Genomic DNA, 18,210 nt, shown 5'->3' with positions numbered 1-18,210 from the left:
TGTGAGTTCTCATGTGAACTATTAAGTTACTGGTTTGATAAAAAGTCTTCCCACATGTTTCACAAGTAAACGGTTTCTCACCTGTGTGAGTTCTCATGTGAGTTGTTAAGTGACTGGTTTTAGCAAAAGCCTTCCCACATGTTTTGCAAGTAAACGGTTTCTCACCTGTGTGAGTTCTCATGTGGACTTTCAAACCAGATGAATCAGAGAATGTTTTCCCACAGGTGTTGCAAGAATACGGCTTCTCACCTGTGTGGACTCTCATGTGAACTGTTAAGTTACTGGTTTGGTTAAAAGTCTTCCCACATGTTTTGCAAATAAACGGTTTCTCACCTGTGTGAGTTCTCATGTGACGTATTAAGTGACTGGTATTATAAAAAGTCTTCCCACATGTTTTGCAAGTAAACGGTTTCTCACCTGTGTGAGTTCTCATGTGACGTATTAAGTGACTGGTTTTAGTAAAAGCCTTCCCACATGTTTTGCAAGTAAAAGGTTTCTCACCTGTGTGAGTTCTCATGTGAACTTTCAAACCAGATGAATAAGAGAATGTTTTCCCACAGGTGTTGCAAGAATACGGCTTCTCACCTGTGTGGTTTCTCATGTGAGCTGCTAAGTTACTGTCACCCGCGAAAGCTTTCCCACATATTTTGCAAGAATACGGCTTCTCACCTGTGTGGACTCTCATGTGGATTGTTAACTGACTAAGAGTCCAGAAATCTTTACCACATGTTTTGCAAGAATACGGCTTCTCACCTGTGTGGTTTCTCATGTGAGCTGCTAAGTTACTGTCACCCGCGAAAGCTTTCCCACATATTTTGCAAGAATACGGCTTCTCACCTGTGTGGACTCTCATGTGGATTGTTAACTGACTAAGAGTCCTGAAATCTTTACCACATGTTTTGGAAGAATACGGTTTCTCGCCTGTGTGGATTCTCAGGTGTGCATTCAATTGGGACGTACACTTAAAAGACTTTCCACATGTGTGACATTTAAAGGACTTTTTACCTGGGTGAGTGTTATGTTGAATGTCTGATGAATTTTTTGCATAATCACTGTGACTTTTGCTTCTGTGATGTCTATTCTGTTGCTTCGGCTTTCCATCTCCAGCTGATCCTGAGTCTCCATGTTCTCCTCCTTTCTGGTCTGGGCTCTCAGCTACATGAGAGTTGTTAGAGAGGAGCTGGTGGTCACTTGTTGGTTCTGCTTCACTGTGGTCACTTTTCTTATAAGCTGGAGTCAACATGACGGTATCCGTCTCCACCTTCAGTACAAGCTGCTCTCCCTCCCGACTGGTGCAGAGTTCCTCCTGTTCCTCTTTAATCTCTGGAGGCTCTGGGTCCTCTTGGTCCAGACTGGAGTTCCTCTCCTGGTTACAGAGCTGCTGGTCAGCCAGAACCTCCTCCTCCTTACAGACATGTTGCTGTGGGAGCTCTGGAGGGACACACAACAAAAGACAGACAATATTTAATCAACCAATCAACCTTTATTTATCCTCCAGAGATCATTGAGAGGCAACCCTCATTTACAAGGGCACCGAGGCCCACAGAACAAAGGCCGAATAACAACAAGTAGAAATACTCAGAAAGTTTCAATAGCTTCCAGGTCATGTGACCCACTGACTCCAAACCGATGCCGAATTGTATTAATACACTGGGTGATTAGGACACACCTTGTTATATGGACTTTAGTCAAGTCAAGTCAAATTTATTTAAATAGCACATTTCATACAGCAACGAATAAAACGAATAAAAGACATGCCTCTGTCGGCAAGAACTGTTCACGATTGTACCATCATGATGGCAAATCAAATTGAGGCACCCTGTGGGGCAGCCACTGCCATCAGTAAGGGTCCTGCAATGAGCTGGCGACTCATTCAGGGTGTACCCTGGCCTTCCCCCATGAGTAGAACTGGATTTGGCCCCAGTAAGCCCCGCAACCCCTCAGGGGCATAAGAAGCAGGAAACTTCCCGCAGGAAAAAGCGGAAAAGAATACGAAAGAACAAGTGAAGGACATAAATGCAGCACCATTCTTTTCTCTCGCTTTGGATGAGTCAACAGACGTAAGCCATTTATCCCAGTTCAGCGTGATTGCAAGGTATGCTGTCAGTGACACACTATGTGAGGAAAGTCTATGAAAGGGACAACAAGAGGGGAGGATTTATTCAAGTCTTTCACTGAGCTCGCTAAAGAAAACAATCTACCGATGGATAAACTTATTTCGGTGTGTACTGATGGTGCTCAGTGCATGGTGGGGAAGAACAGAGGATTCATAGTGCTTCTTTGTGAACATGAAAAGAGACCCATCCTAAGTTTTCACTGCATCCTACATCAGGAGGCGCTTTGTGCTCAGATGTGTGGCGAGCAGCTTGGTGAGGTGATGTCGCTGGTCATTCGGGTGGTCAACTTTATTGTTGCCCGAGCTTTAAATGATCGCCAGTTTAAAACACTGCTGGATGAAGTTAGGAATAATTATCCTGGTCTGCTTCTGCACAGCAATGTGCGTTGGTTGTCAAGAGGGAAGGTGCTCAGCCGTTTCGCGGCTTGTCTGAGCAAAATCCGGACTTTTCTTGAAATGAAAAACGTTGAGGATCCTGAGTTAGCTAACACTGAGTGGCTCCTGAAGTTCTATTATCTTGTGGACATGACGGAACATCTGAACCAGCTCAATGTGAAAATGCAAGGCGTTGGAAATACAGTCTTATCCCTTCAACAAGCAGTGTTTGCATTTGAAAATAAGCTAGAACTCTTCATCGCCGACACTGAAACAGGTCGTTTACTACACTTTGAAAAACTGGGAGAGTTTAAAGATGCATGCACAGCAAGTGACCCTGCTCAACATCTTGATCTTCAGCAGCTATTGGGCTTCACATCTAATCTCCTGCAGTCATTCAAAGCGCGCTTTGGAGAATTTCGTGAGCGCACTCGTCATTTTAAGTTCATCACCCATCCACACGAGTGTGCAGTGGACAGTGCCGACCTGAGTTACATCCCCGGTGTCTCCGTCAGAGATTTTGAGCTACAAGCTGCTGACCTGAAGGCCTCAGACATGTGGGTGAATAAGTTCAAGTCACTGAATGAAGATTTGGAAAGACTTGCACGACGGCAAGCAGAGTTGGCGGGCAAACACAAGTGGGGAGAAATGAAAAAACTTCAACCCGCGGACCAGCTGATTGTCAAAACTTGGAACGCGCTTCCCGTCACATACCACACACTGCAGCGTGTGAGTATTGCTGTACTGACAATGTTTGGCTCTACGTATGCATGTGAGCAGTCTTTCTTACATCTAAAGAACATTAAGACCAACCTACGATCACGTTTAAGGGATGGAAGTCTCAACGCCTGCATGAAGCTTAACCTCACCATGTATCAACCAGACTACAAAGCCATCAGCAAAACCATGCAGCACCAGAAGTCGCATTAATGGTAAGAAGTACTTTATTCATCATTGGTTAGCAACAGCCGAACAACGTTATTAAAAAGAATTCAGAGACTTATTGTATTTTAAAAGTGTTGGTCTTACATAAAATGTACACATTTACTTGTAATTAGTTTTAAACATATTGTATGGCCCTGGTGTGTATTTGGTGAGCATGTCAGCAACGTAAGAGGGAAATTTGCAGACTTTGCTATATAACTTTCCACATAAATGCCAAACAGTAAAACAGACACAGTTTACAGCTACAGCAGATCTACTGATTGCGTTTCAAATTTGTCCCTCGCTGTCCACCGTCATTCAACATTTGAAAATGTATCAAGTTGCGCAAGGCACGGGTCGGGTATAGGTAAACACAATGACCGGCCACCGCTGTCAACGTTTTTGTGCCCCTGATTCATGTCTTCATGTCACTCCGCGAGTCCATTCATTTGTCACGATGGAACTTCAGTGAAAGCAAAGCTCCACCAAAGAGCCTGCAATCATTGCAGAAGGTTATCTGATGTGTCAGTGTTTCTCCTATATGTATTCTACTGCGGGATTTTCAGCGCCGCCGTCGCAAAAAAAAACAAACCCAAAAACATGATTTTTGTCGGTGTAATATCACGGGCGAATGGCGAATTTAAGTTGCACACAGTGAAAGCACTACACCCTAAATTATCCTGAAATCGATTATTACTGCTATTTGTATAATTTCTACAAGTCAGCGTTTAAGTTGAGTGACTGAAATCCTCGTCATCCTATTCAAAGGCTGCAACAGGCGACTCATCAAACTGGGGTGAAGTTAGTTTCAGGTTGGATATTCGGTGGATATTCAGTCGGGTCCAGCTGAGACTTTACTGAGGTTCTCCCAGTGTCAGCAGCAGGAGGACGGTCAGCCCACCTCCCAGAGCTGAATCACTGAGACTGATTTAGGGACCATCATTAAATTACTTAGCAGAAATATATTAATACAAAATAATTGCAGTTTTTTCAATATCTTCCATGTCATGTGACCCAGTGACTCCAAACCAGCAGCAGATTGTATTAGTAAACTGGAGAAATGAAACACAGATCGTTTTATCGTATTTTAGTGCTTCCTCTATTTTATATGAATATTAATATGCAGAAATTATGATTTTTTTCTCAATTGCTTCCATGTCATGTGACCCACTGGCCTCTGAAACAGATTCTGTTTCCATAAGATATATAATAATAAAGAAAATAATGGTAAAAAAGTTCTCTAATGCTCAAGAGGTTAACAAATTTTAAAGCAGCAATGTCAGCTTCTACACTATTTTGTCTCGTGTCTTAGATTCTGAACCTGAATTTCTGAAAAAAAAAATTTTTTTTTTCAAAAATCTCACCAGCAGTCACCATTTAAAGGGTTATTTTACAGATTTTCTTCCAGACACCCCTAGTGTTGCTCAGTTACCAACTCAGAGCACCGCTGCTACAAAAAAATCTAGGGGAAACACTGTGTTCAAAGAATTTGAACGCCTGGGGCGAACTATTTCTTTCTTAGCTGCAGCAGAAACAGGACAAAATAAATGTAAAGAGAGACAAACTGGAGGCGTATATTTTCCTGCTTTTTTGTACTTTGCCAATCACAACTATGAGTAGTAGAGGAAGAGGAAGAAGTAGTAATTTAGATTGTTCCCTACTAAAAAACAATCAGTGGGCAATTAACAGTTAACAATTATCTCTGTGCAGTTCAGTGTTTCCTACAAGAAATCTGTTAGTTAAGGTCGTAAATTGTGAACACTTCAGTGGCCGGTCAAAACATATTTTGGCCGGTAAAATTTCAAAGCCTACCTGCCATTGGCATGTAGGTCAAAAATCTAATTTTATACCCTGGTGCAACATCATCCATAATCCGTGTCACTGAATTTTTTAAATTATAGACCAAATTGTCACATAAGGATAGAGAGGACAAATTAAAACCAGACTGTGAACTATTACCCCTAACAGAGTTTGTACATCTAGCAATGAACCTGTCAGATGTCTCTGCACAAATGGCCCGTCTTTTGACTAGCTTTAAACCAGGTATGTATTCGGTCAACAGAGCAACATTAAAAAAGATACAAAAGTGATCTGAAAAGCCAACATCTAGTATGAACTTTGGGGTTAAGTCAATGTATGGAGAGAATTTTGTTCCTTTATTATTCAATCAGATAGAATAGATTTGAAACCAAATAAGAGATTTGAGAGCAAAAAAGAGTTAGTGGCAATCAAATAATTTTTTTTTTGAGATCGAAACAGAACAAGTTGCAATTGAAAAAAAAATATGAGAGAACATATTTCTTCAACTTCAATCAAAACTAATGTTTGTAAGTAAAAACATACGACTATTTTGCTTATAAATCAGTCCTCTTTGCTTTCAAGATAAAAAATTTTGCTTGCAAATCAGTCCTCTTTGCTTGCAAATTCTAAAGTTTTGCTTGCGAATTCAACTGCACTTGATGGGCGGGGCCTACGCTGGTGGATGAGAGAAGAGTTTCTATTGGTTGACTTGACCTGGCTCCAGCACCAGCTACGTCTTCCGCATTCCCTTGTGCTGTGCTGCTTGGAGGCAAGCTTGTCGCTCTTGAAAGGTTTCTCTTAAGTAATGAATTGCGCTATATATCGTTGGCTACAGCCTGCCGTACATTCACAACAACAACAAGTAATGTATTATAATGCCCTGCTGCTGCAAGCACACTGATTAGCAGCAACATGGTTGTCTCTGCTAGTCACGGCCTGAGCAGAGTAGCCTAATGAGTGAGTGAAGTACAGGGGGGCGTATACAACATAGGGCTGTGATTTAAACATTCAGTGTTGCATGGTACTCGCGGTGCCAAAACGTCACGGTTCCTACACAACACACTGATGGAGAAGACCGCGGCAGCCCACAAACACTCACTATAAAGCAGCTAGCTAGCAGCGCCAGTGTTCCACCATCTGGGGAGAACCCTGACCGTGGATTAGGCCACTAAACTACCGCTGAACACTGTGTCAGTTTCCACAGTGTAGCGGGCTGCCGCTACCCGGCTCCCGTTCTCACTACAGCTTACAGCTACAGACGTAGCTGGTGCTGGAGCCAGGTCAAGTCAACCAATAGAAACTCTTCTCTCATCCACCAGCGTAGGCCCCGCCCATCAAGTGCAGTTGAATTCGCAAGCAAAACTTTAGAATTTGCAAGCAAAACTTTAGAATTTGCAAGCAAAGAGGACTGATTTATAAGCATAATAGTTGTATGTTTTTACTTACAAACATTAGTTTTGATTGAAGTTGAAGAAATATGTTCTCTCATATTTTTTTTTCCAATTGCAACTTGTTCTGTTTCGATCTCAAAATAAAAATTATTTGATTGCCACTTACTCTTTTTTGCTCTCAAATCTCTTTTTTGGTTTCAAATCTATTCTATTTGATTGAATAATAAAGGAACAAAATTCTCTCCATATCAATGCCTTTAGAGATAACCAGGTCAAGAGTATGACCTTGATTATGTGTCGGCTCTGTAATGTGCTGCGTAAGTCCAAAAGCTGATAATGTGTCGGTGAACTGGTTGGCAAAACAATCAGTAGCATTATCAATATGAATATTAAAATCCCCAGAAATAAGGATTGAGTCATATTCAACAGTAATTTTAGGTAAAAGCTCACCAAATTCAGATAAAAAGCCTTTTTTGAGTCTTGGAGGGCGGTAAACTGTGAGAACTAGACATGGATATACAGATTTGATTATTAGAGCTAAATATTCAAATGTAGAATAGAAACCAAATGAGATGGTTTTACATGATAACATATCTGAAAAAATTGCAGCAACACCACCACCTTTCTTGTTGGATCTGGAACAGTGGGAAAATGAAAAATTAGACAGTGAAGCTTCAATCAGCTCCTTACTACCAGTCTCATCAAACTGCTCCTCATATTTGTTTATTCATGATTTTAATGTGAAATGTATTTTTTCCCCAATAGCTTCCATCTCATCTGACCCACTCCTCAGAGTATTTTTAAAAAATTACTCCCGTCATATTTAAAATATAAAAACCTGACCCTTTAACTTTACCATCTGCAGACGGTCACATAATTTATTTATTTCTAATTACAGTCTTTACCTCATTTTTGTTGTCTGTTATCTGTTGTTCATCTAAAATTGTCATTTCATTTATGTTACCCCTAATTATTTAGTCAATAAACATATATAATCGTTTGTCTTTGTCTGGAACTTAATTTTAATGTGGAGAACCGATGGATACGTGCAAAGAATTCACTGCTTCAGAATGTTGAGATTGAATAAATTGATTTGAAATTGATACTCTGAATGTCCAAGTCAAACTTGTAAAGTCAGATGTTTGGAATAGTTCCCTCCGGCCTATTCCAGTAAATCAAACCACGGAGGTGGTGCCCCATCTACGAGTGTAAAATTAATCACCAGTGATTAATGACCTTTATTATCAAGCAGTGATAGTCCCCTACATTTATATCTATGGTGCCGTCCATGTGAGGCCCGTATAGACTCCTACAGTTCCATAATTCCTGGTGGCCGATAATTTTGGCCTGAACTGTACATGAAAGCTACAGTAAAATCTACGAGTATTTAACATATAACTTTATATAAAAGCAGGACAGGAGGAGCGATAATAAGCGGGACACATGAGAGCAATTAACTCGACTTTTTAATCATCATGTTAACAAATATGAGCAAATCAGCATGTAGATAGACACAAACATATTTTGACATCTTCTCAAGGGGAAATTGTTCACATTCAGCATCAGCTCATCATTTCTCCTGTGTATATTGATCCTCTGAGGATTCTTCAAGTAGCTCATTTAAAGTTAAAGTTCTGCAATTATGCATGAAACACTAGAACTGAACCACCTCCAACATGTTTTGGAAATACAAGGCTACTCGCCTGAACGTGTCATCAAATGTTTTGTCAGAGCAGACTGATCAGACAAACTTTCCCCAGGCAAAACTATGGTTTCTCACCTGTGTGAGTTCTCATGTGAACTGTTAAGGTATGGTTTAGCGTGAAAGTCTTCCCACATGTTTGGCAAGAATATGGTTTCTCACCTGTGTGGATTCTCATGTGCCTTTTCAAACTAGATGAGTCACGCAATGTTTTCCCACATGTTGGGCAAGAATATGGTTTCTCACCTGTGTGGATTGTCATGTGACGAGTTAATACAGCACTGCTCCCAAAAGCCTTACCACAAATTTCACAAGTAAAAGGTTTCTCACCCGTGTGGATTCTTGTGTGTTTTTTTAAGTTACCACAAGACCTGAAAGTCTTCCCACAAGTGTTGCAAGAATACGGCTTCTCACCTGTGTGGATTCTCATGTGGACTGCCATGTGTCCACGTTGGCTGAAAACTTTCCCACAAGTTTTACAAGTGAACGGTTTCTCACCTGTGTGGATTCTCATGTGCCTAGTCATACCAGATGAATTAAGTAATGTCTTCCCACATGTTTTACAAGTGAACTCCTTCTCACCTGTGTGGATTCTTATGTGTGAATTCAATTGGGACGTTAACTTAAAAGTCTTTCCACATGTGTCACATTTGAAAGACTTTTCACCTGGGTGAGTGTTATGCTGAATATCTGAAGAGGTTTTTTTTGTTTTATGACGTCTTTTCTTTTCCTTCGGCTCTCCATCTCCAGCTGATCCTGAGTCTCCATGTTTTCCTCCTTTCTGGTCTGGGCTCTCAGCTACATGAGCGTTGTTAGAGAGGAGCTGGTGGTCACTTGTTGGTTCTGCTTCACTGTGGTCACTTTCCTCATAAGCTGGAGTCAACATGACGGTATCCGTCTCCACCTTCAGTACAAGCTGCTCTCCCTCCCGACTGGTGCAGAGTTCCTCCTGTTCCTCTTTAATCTCTGGAGGCTCTGGGTCCTCTTGGTCCAGACTGGAGTTCCTCTCCTGGTTACAGAGCTGCTGGTCAGCCAGAACCTCCTCCTCCTTACAGACATGTTGCTGTGGGAGCTCTGGAGGGACACACAACAAAAGACAGACAATATTTAATCAACCAATCAACCTTTATTTATCCTCCAGAGATCATTGAGAGGCAACCCTCATTTACAAGGGCATCGAGGCCCACAGAACAAAGGCCGAATAACAACAAGTAGAAATACTCAGAAAGTTTCAATAACTTCCAGGTCATGTGACCCACTGACTCCAAACCGATGCCGAAATGTCTTCCTAACAGGTTGAATGAGACACACCTCTTTCTGTTGAGTTTTAGTGCTCCTCACATGTTTCGGAACATTTTGTGGCTAAAATCATCATTTTCTGAGCGGAGTTTCGCCGCGGTCTCCTATAGAACGGAGCCCAGCCGTGCAGCGGACACTCAGAACCTCCGGAGTCCCGGAGTGGAATGAACCAAAACGAGGGAAACACTCGTATGTTCGCTCCATGTAGTGAAACGTGGCTGCGATGCATATGTCCCCCTCTGTGGCCACTCCAGGGCTCTGAACATTAGTGCTATTAAAATAAGACACTTTTACTCACCTATCCTGTGTAACTTTACTTGGGGTTTCCAGCAGATATCCAGCATGACGCGCTGCCGATCGATCTCTTCCTCGTACTGGACGATAGTTGTTTTAAAAACTCTGAATATTTCTTCAGCAGCAGCAGTTAGTCGCTCGTTGACAAACTCTCTCAAACTCTCAACTGAACTCATTGTTCTTTAATTACTCATTCAATAATGAGCTGCGCTGTGACTCAGTACCGTCTTCACTTCATTCATTACACACAGCCAGCGAATGCTGCTAGCTGCTACTGTTTACTTCTGTTACCTCGTGTGATCTGAAGATCAGACAGAGCCGCTACAAACCACGCCCCCTACAAAACACGCCCATACGACACTACGGTGGCTGTGGAGGTCCAGAGCACTTAGAAAGCAAACAGGAAGGAAACAATTTTAAAAACTTTAACAGTTGATTCAATGCAAACAATGCGCTTGAATCAGTACATTAATACAAAAATACAAAGTACTGTGTTTAAAAAGATTATATAGGACTGACAAAAAATATATGTGCACAAGGTTATTTTAAACTTAATAAAATAAAATATTTACAATTATAATAATTACTAGTTATTTCGATTAAAATAGGTTGTTTCCACTGGCCGTTTTTCAAGAGCCACACTGTCACAGAGCTTGGTCTCCTACATCAGATGCCATAAATATCACTCTAAGGTGATGATTTCTTCTGGGTTAACAGAAAAGATTGCTCGCCCTTTGACACAAATAAAATGTATTTATGTATTTATGAATATGACCATACACAGGTCTTTAAAGTATGTACCTTAAAACACAACATTTAAGACAAATGAAACAGCCAGCAGCAACTTTTATTGGCAATAAAATAAAACATTCTCATCTTACATATTTATGACACGAGACTTGAGACATTTTTTTTATTCATCCGACATAGACACTACAGCCTCTTCAAAAACTCCTCAGAGTCCAGAGCTCTTCTGAGTTTTTCAGCATAGTTTGTAGTTGCTGTTTTGCCTCCTTGCTCACGTTTTTTGTCATGTAATGAGCCAACAGCCATTTTTCACTGATGAGACAAAATGGAAGAACATAGCAATTAGTAAAAGGAAATTCACAATATGGCTGTCATAAACAATGTAAAAACAATACATATAGGTATTAGCACTTTCCTTATGTATGTAGCATACCTCAAGTCATACTGCAGTCCACATTTATATATTTCTGTGGCTCTGTCAATGGAAAATGCATGGAGAGCTGAAAGGACGTGGACTGTTGCCTGTGTCATGAGGTGAACAAAAGGACATCTTTCATTTAGACAATAAAGTACTCTGTCATGTTGCAGTTAACAGAATATTACCCATAAGTTAAAGACTGACATCAATAATAATACAAAATATGATAGATTTTAGCAAGTCAAAAGTTTAACAGTGACAATAGAACAGTTAAGTTTCCCCGCACAGAAGACTGCACATAAATCGAAAACATGATTGACAAAGAATCAGATCAAAAAGGGAAATCGATTATGGCATTGGTATCAACAAAATCTTATCAATACCCGTGGTTGGACTTACCTCTATATTTAACAACAGACTTCTGGTGGCCATGTAAATGGGGAGTTAGGGCATGGTATGGCCCTATCGTCTGACACAATGGGCATGTGCCCCTCCCGAAATGTTGTGATGTTGGTCTATAGGAGAATTAAAATACAATTAAAACTCATACTTCCTTACTTTATATATTTTTGACAAGAAATAAAGGATTAAAGCAAAACTATATTGTTTGTTATTGATTCAATACTGCAGGTTTCCAACCTGATGTATGAGGTATCTGGAGGACAACACATTCTGACCTGCTTAGGTTAGATTCAATCATGACTGATCTACTTAGTTTGGATTCAATCATGACTGATCTACTTAGTTTGGATTCAATCATGACTAATTGATTTTCATTGTGTGAGTGAACGTCCAGGGGTATGCTTACAACTGTGAGGGGCCAAAGGTAACAGACGATAAAGTGCTTAGCTAAGTTTGACCTGCATGCCAAATGGTGGGAGATGCCTAACACAGGTCAAACTCCTCTTTTAGTCTATTGGATAATTTGGCAAGGGGACCAGTCAAAAGAAGTGGATGTACTTGAGACAGGACTCTAAAAAGGCCCTCACAGGAAGAACGAGAGGGTGGGACTTAGTAGATCTCCTTAGATCAAAGGCTGATAGGAGTTCTGATCGGGCAGATGGAGAAGCATTTTCGCATTGCTTTTTCCAGAGATTTGATAATATCAGAACGTGGCCGCTTCTGATCCGGACGCAGGGCTCAAGATTTTGTTTCAATAAAGATTGCTCTATCATTCCACCCAGCCCTGCCCCCGCAGAATTCTTTCATCATCAAACTACACGCCGACTCATTGGAGGAGGAAAGCCCAGAAACCACACGTAAGAGCTCAAAACTGAATGGCTCACGAGATAGGTGTCTTTTCCTAGACTCAACCCAAAGCTTATTTTAAAACAAAGGCCCTGTCCTACTTGTCTCATTGCAAACACCTGAATACATGGCTCCACTGGCCATTAAATTCATACAAAAGTTATTGAAACACAATAGCAGGAATAAAAACCTATTTCATTTCAAATCTGCATGCATACATGTCTACAGCATAACTTTTAAAATTTTACAAAATCAGATTATGGTCAGTTTATGCTTTTTGCCAAGTTCAAACACAGGATCCTATTTTCTTATGTTTTTGTGTGTCTAAATAACAAATCAGGCAAACAACTTTGAATTGGTCTACTAGAAAGAGGCAGCTGCAACTAGAAACAGCCTTATTGTTCTTTCCAAAGCAATCAGGCCTGCACTTCAAGAAACGTATTTCCTAACTGTAAACCACACTATCACTGAAACTATTATTTGAATATGTTTTTGCTAAAAATATTTAGTTTGATGTGTTGAGTTAAATGAAAATATTCTGCGTCTACATGCCGTGTTCCCTCTTGCTCAGTCATTAATCTGATTTTCATAACATGTAAAAGACAACAAAAAATGGGTTTGCTTACGGACATTTTCAGTGTATTGAGTTTGATGAAATATGTCTTTTTATAATAGAGTCCGGTGTCTGTTGAAAAACAGTCATTAATTCTTGTTCTGCCTAGCTAAAGATGTCTTAAACGTTAAATTAAACGTCAACATCTTCTAAAAATGTAAACGACCTAACCTGAACTAGCACCGCCATCTTGTCTGCCCGCAGGTGCTGCTGGCAACTGCGGTTGGCAAATGTACAGTTAAAATGACATTAAGTGTTAAATGTTTACACCTCCTATGCGGGAAATTAATAAATGTGTCTCACCTGAACCGGCATTGTCATCTCATCTTGCCTGCATTTGCTGCTGTGATGACTTTAATCACCAGCTCGTATTGCCTGCATTTTGCTGCTTTAAGTTCAATCATCATCCTGAGACCCAGGTAGGGCAAATGTGCCGGCGCGCTCGTTAAGCTCAGACGGGGATTTCGAACAGTGCTCCCGTCAATACACTTGGTAAAAGTCCGCTCCCTGAACAATAAGATGGATGAACTGCTGCTTCTTAACAGCAGAAACTCAGTCTTTTGCAGACCTATCGCCCTGTGTTTTACGGAAACCTGGCTCAGCGAACACATCCCGGACACAGGATTACATCTGCCAGACTTTCAAATTCTCTGAGCGGACCACGTAACGGAACTCTTGGGAAGAGGGGGGGAGGTGGAATCTGCTTTTATATAAACAAAGGTTGGTGTGCAGATGTCATAGTGTTAAACAAATCATGCAGCCCCCATCTGGAGACAATTTTCATAAAAGTCTGGTTGGTGTTTAAATCCCACCTCAGGCCTGTGTTACTGAGGCTTTACAACACCTGGCTGACCAGATAACGGACATGGAGAGGAAACATCCAGACTCTCCGCTCATTGTTCTTGGGGACTTTAACAGAGCAAATCTCAGCTGTGAGCTGCCAAGATATAGGAAGCATGTTAAATGTTCCACCATGGGCAAAAACACTCAGGACCACTGCTACACTACGATAAAGGTTACAATGTTACAATTAGAAGCTGAAAAACAGCTTGCCAACATTCAGACCCATCACCCACTCCAGCATCAAACAACCCTCATTCCCCCCCTGCACCACCATCCCCACTCCCTACTGACCCCCCACCATCACTCAGTAGCCCTTTTTAGATAGAAAAGGCGGCACATCTGCTCCAAGGTAAGGGCGGCAACGTCTTTCTAAAACGGAGGCGTAATAATCCTCCTTTTACAAAAGCCGCCTCTGAGGTAGGCGTAAGCATGTGACGTGACGAAAAGCTCGAAGTTGGGCTGTGAACGGTGACATATAATTTGTCTTCAAAATAAGAGCTTTACATTGCACCCCACTGGAGTTTAGAAGTGGGTTCTTAGCGGGGGGGCTTTTAATTTGAAAGTAGCGACCGTCCTTTGCTTTCCGACACAACATCAAGCTAACACAACCAAACAGCTACAGAGACCGAGGAGACGCTTGCATCTCCTGGATCTCAACGGCTGTCCAGTTGTTCATCTTAATGTCTGCGGATGAAGTAAAGGACTGACTGCTGTGATCAGCTGTTTCTTGGTTTTAAAACTCCCCGGCTGTGGGTCGCACAACAGTGCAGGTCATTGACACCTCTGGCCACCTCACACAGAGGCCGGCACATTTCCGCCTTGTTTTTAGATAGCAGTTGAGGCGGAAATAAGTGTACCCTCCGAGGCGGAAATCGGCGGACCACAACAGACCCCCAATTTGCCGCCCTCTGTCTAAAACCGCGGACCGAGCCACCAAAAGGACGGGCAAATTGGCGGCTTGGTGCTCTGTCGAAAAACGTGAAGAGGATGTGTGTCAGCTCTTCAGGAAACGGAAGACCAGGAAACCTCCAGATCCAGACGGCGTCTCACCCTTCTATCTGAACATCTGTGCTGACCAGCTGGCCCCCACAGATCACTGGAGCTGTGTGAAGTCCCCTCCTGCTTCAAAAGCTCCACAATAATCCCGGTCCCCAGGAAACCACCAATCTTAGGACTCAATGACTACAGGCCCGTGGCCCTGACGTCTGTGGGCATCAAGTTCTTTGAGAGACAGGTGTTGAGCTACCCAAAGGACATCACAGGCCCCCTGTTGGACCCCCTGCAGTTTGCATATCGGAGTCAGAACAGGTCAGTGGATGATTCAATCAACATGGGACTGCACTACATCCTGCAACACCTCGACTCCCCAGGGACACATGCTAGGATTCTGTTTGTTGACTTCAACTCAGTGTTCAAAACCAACATCTCAGACATCCTCCACTCCAAACTCACCCAGCTCACCATCCCAGCCTCCACCTGTCAGTGGAATACAAACTTCCTGATAGACAGGAGGCAGCAGGTGAGGCTGAGGAAAATCACATCCAGCACATTACTGTTCTCGTAGCAGGAGAAAACGCTACAGACCCGTCCTCCCGTCTGTCATCTTGGGGAATGTGAGATCTCTCCCCAAAAAGATGGATGAGCTAACGGCACTGACCTGTCATCTGAGGGACTACCGAGAGTGCAGCATCATGGTGCTCACCAAGATGTTAATCTGGACAGTTTTCAACTGCGGCGGCCAGACAGAACTGCAGAGATGGCCCCTGTTTACTGCCCCATTCTCACCTCTACCTCCCTTTCCACAACTTTCATGTCACAGATTCCCCCCACTGCCCCCCCTGACATTCACCCACCCCCCTCATCCGACGCTCAGCCCCCCTGCTCCACTCTGTCCCTCTCGTCTCCGCAGGTGAGAAATGAGTTGAGTAAGATGAAGGTGAAGAAGGCTACGGGTCCAGATGGGATAAGCTCCAGACACCTGAAGTCCTGTGCTGACCAGCTGTGTAGGATTGTGGAATATATCTTCAACATGAGCCTGAAGCTGGGAAAAGTGCCACTGCTGTGGAAATCCTCCTGCGTGGTACCTGTACCAAAGATCCCTCAACCAAAAGACTTTAACAGCTACAGACCAGTTGCTCTCACTAACACCTGATGAATACCCTGGAGCGGCTGGTCCTGGTCCATCTCCGCCCTCTGGTGGGTGCTTTTATGGACCCAGTCTAGTTTGCATAACAACCTGAAATCAGAGTGGACAACGCCATCATCTTCCTCCTGGACAGATCACTGTCTCACCTGGAGAAGCCTGGAAGCACTGTGAGGATCATGTTCTTTTATTTCTCCAGTAGTTTCAACACTTTACAGCCTGCACTACTGGGGGACAAGCTGGAGCTCGCAGGGGTGAATCAACACCTCACATCCTGGATCCTGGATTACCTCTAACTAACCGGCCACAGTATGCGAGGACTCAGTATGCTTCACAAACAGAATAATTTAATTCATCAACATCTTGACTAACATCAACTTTTTCCCTTTCCTTATCATTAATCTGCTTAAATGTTCTTTAATCTTCTCCTCCAGTTTCATACTCTTGCAATCTCACTACAACTTCTCTTACTACAGGATGATAGTCACTTCCTACCATTGTTTCTTTTACAATTTCCCAAGTACAAATACCCGCCACTGTTTGTGACACTAAGGTAAGATCCATGGCAGATTCTCTACCATTTCCATTATTGAGGTATTCGAGGTTTTTAATTTCCATTAGCTCTTCAATCTCCTGTCCATTCCCGTCATTATAGCTATCCCATAATGTACTACGAGCATTAAAATCTCCACAACAAATAATCTCCATCCATCCATCCATTTTCTTCCGCTTATCCGGGGGCAGCTGCTTGAGCAGGGACACCCAGACTTCCCTCTCCCCGGACACTGTCCCCAGCTCTTCCGGGAGGATCCCAAGGTGGTCCCAGGCCAGCTGAGTGACATAGTCACACCAACGTGTCCTGGGTCTTCCTCGGGGTCTCCTCCCGGCAGGACAAGCCAGGAACATCTCCCGAGGGAGAAAACAGATGCCCGAGCCACCTCAGCTGGCTCCTCTCGATGTGGAGGAGCAGCGGCTCTACTCCGAGCTCCTCCCAGGTGACAGAGCTCTTCACCCTATCTCTAAGGGAGCGCCCTTCCACCCTGCGGAGGAAACTCATTTCGGCCGCTTGTATCCGGGATCTTATTCTTTCGGTCATGACCCAAAGTTCATGGCCATAGGTGAGGGTAGGAACGTAGATTGACTGGTAAATCGAGAGCTTCGCCTTTCGGCTCAGCTCTCTCTTCACCACGACGGACCGATACAGCGACCGCATTACTGCGGCTGCCACACCGATCCGCCTGTCCTGCCTGTCAATCTCACGTTCCATCCTTCCCTCACTCGTGAACAAGACCCCAAGATACTTAAACTCCTCCACTTGAGGCAGAAACTCTCCCCCAACCTGTAGGGAGCAAGCCACCTTTTTCCGGTCGAGAACAATGGCCTCGGATTTGGAGGTGCTGATTCTCATCCCAGCCGCTTCACACTCGGCTGCAAACCGCCCCAGGACATGCTGGAGGTCCCAGCTCGAGGGAGCCAACAAGACCACATCATCCGCAAAAAAGCAGAGATGAGATCCAGTGGCTCCCGAACCAGATCCCTTCCGGCCCGTGGCTGCGCCTAGAAATTCTGTCCATAAAAATAATGAACAGAACCGGTGACAAAGGGCAGCCCTGCCGGAGTCCAACATGCACTGGGAACAGGTCTGACTTACTGCTGACAATGCGAACCAAGCTCCTGCTCCGGTCGCACAGGGACCGTACAGCCCTTAGCAGAGGGCCTCTGACGCCGTACTCCCGGACACCTCCCACAGAATGCCGCGAGGGACACGGTCGAATGCTTTCTCCAAGTCCACAAAACACATGTGGACTGGTTGGGCAAACTCCCATGAACCCTCGAGCACCCTGCGGAGGGTATAGAGCTGGTCCAGTGTTCCACGGCCAGGACGGAAACCGCATTGTTCCTCCTGGATCCGAGGTTCGACTATCGGCCGAATTTGAACCCTGGAATAGACTTTCCCAGGGAGGCTGAGGAGTGTGATCCCCCGATAGTTGGAACACACCCTCCAGTTCCCCATTTTTAAATAGGGGGACCACCACCCCGGTCTGCCAGTCCAGAGGCACTGTCCCCGACTGCCACGCGATGCTGCAGAGACGTATCAGCCAAGACAGCCCCACAACATCCAGAGACTTGAAGTACTCAGGGCGGATCTCATCCACCCCCGGTGCTTTGCCACTGAGGAGCTTCCGGACTACCTCAGTGACTTCGGCTTGGGTGATGGATGGGTCAGCCTCTGAGTCCCCAGCCTCTGCTTCCTCTATGGAAGGCGTGACAGTGGGATTGAGGAGATCCTCGAAGTA

At 43.6% G+C, this 18,210-nt stretch overlaps 3 protein-coding genes across 3 annotated transcripts in view; all 3 read right to left on the bottom strand.

The window, feature by feature from the left end:
• The window catches only part of LOC115592703 (gastrula zinc finger protein XlCGF57.1-like), a 32,584-nt gene that overhangs the window by 1,187 nt on the left and 13,187 nt on the right, over positions 1 to 18,210 (bottom strand). The gene's annotated exons all lie outside the window — the stretch shown is intronic.
• Positions 2 to 985, bottom strand: LOC115592933 (zinc finger protein 846-like; the record flags this gene model as incomplete). Its single annotated transcript, XM_030436198.1, has 2 exons — positions 754 to 985; positions 2 to 585 (listed from the first exon to the last, which is right to left on the bottom strand). Coding segments are annotated over exons 1-2 (684 nt in total), but the record flags the coding sequence as incomplete, so codon positions are not given.
• On the bottom strand, positions 8,055 to 9,209 carry LOC115592710 (gastrula zinc finger protein XlCGF49.1-like). Its single transcript, XM_030435766.1, has one exon. The coding sequence runs from the start codon at positions 9,192 to 9,194 to the stop codon at positions 8,373 to 8,375; it is 822 nt and encodes a 273-aa protein (XP_030291626.1). The 5' UTR covers positions 9,195 to 9,209; the 3' UTR covers positions 8,055 to 8,372.

This window comes from Sparus aurata, chromosome 12, assembly GCF_900880675.1.
Source record: "Sparus aurata chromosome 12, fSpaAur1.1, whole genome shotgun sequence".
Taxonomy (NCBI): Eukaryota; Metazoa; Chordata; class Actinopteri; order Spariformes; family Sparidae; genus Sparus; species Sparus aurata.
This window is presented reverse-complemented; position numbering and strand designations above follow the sequence as displayed.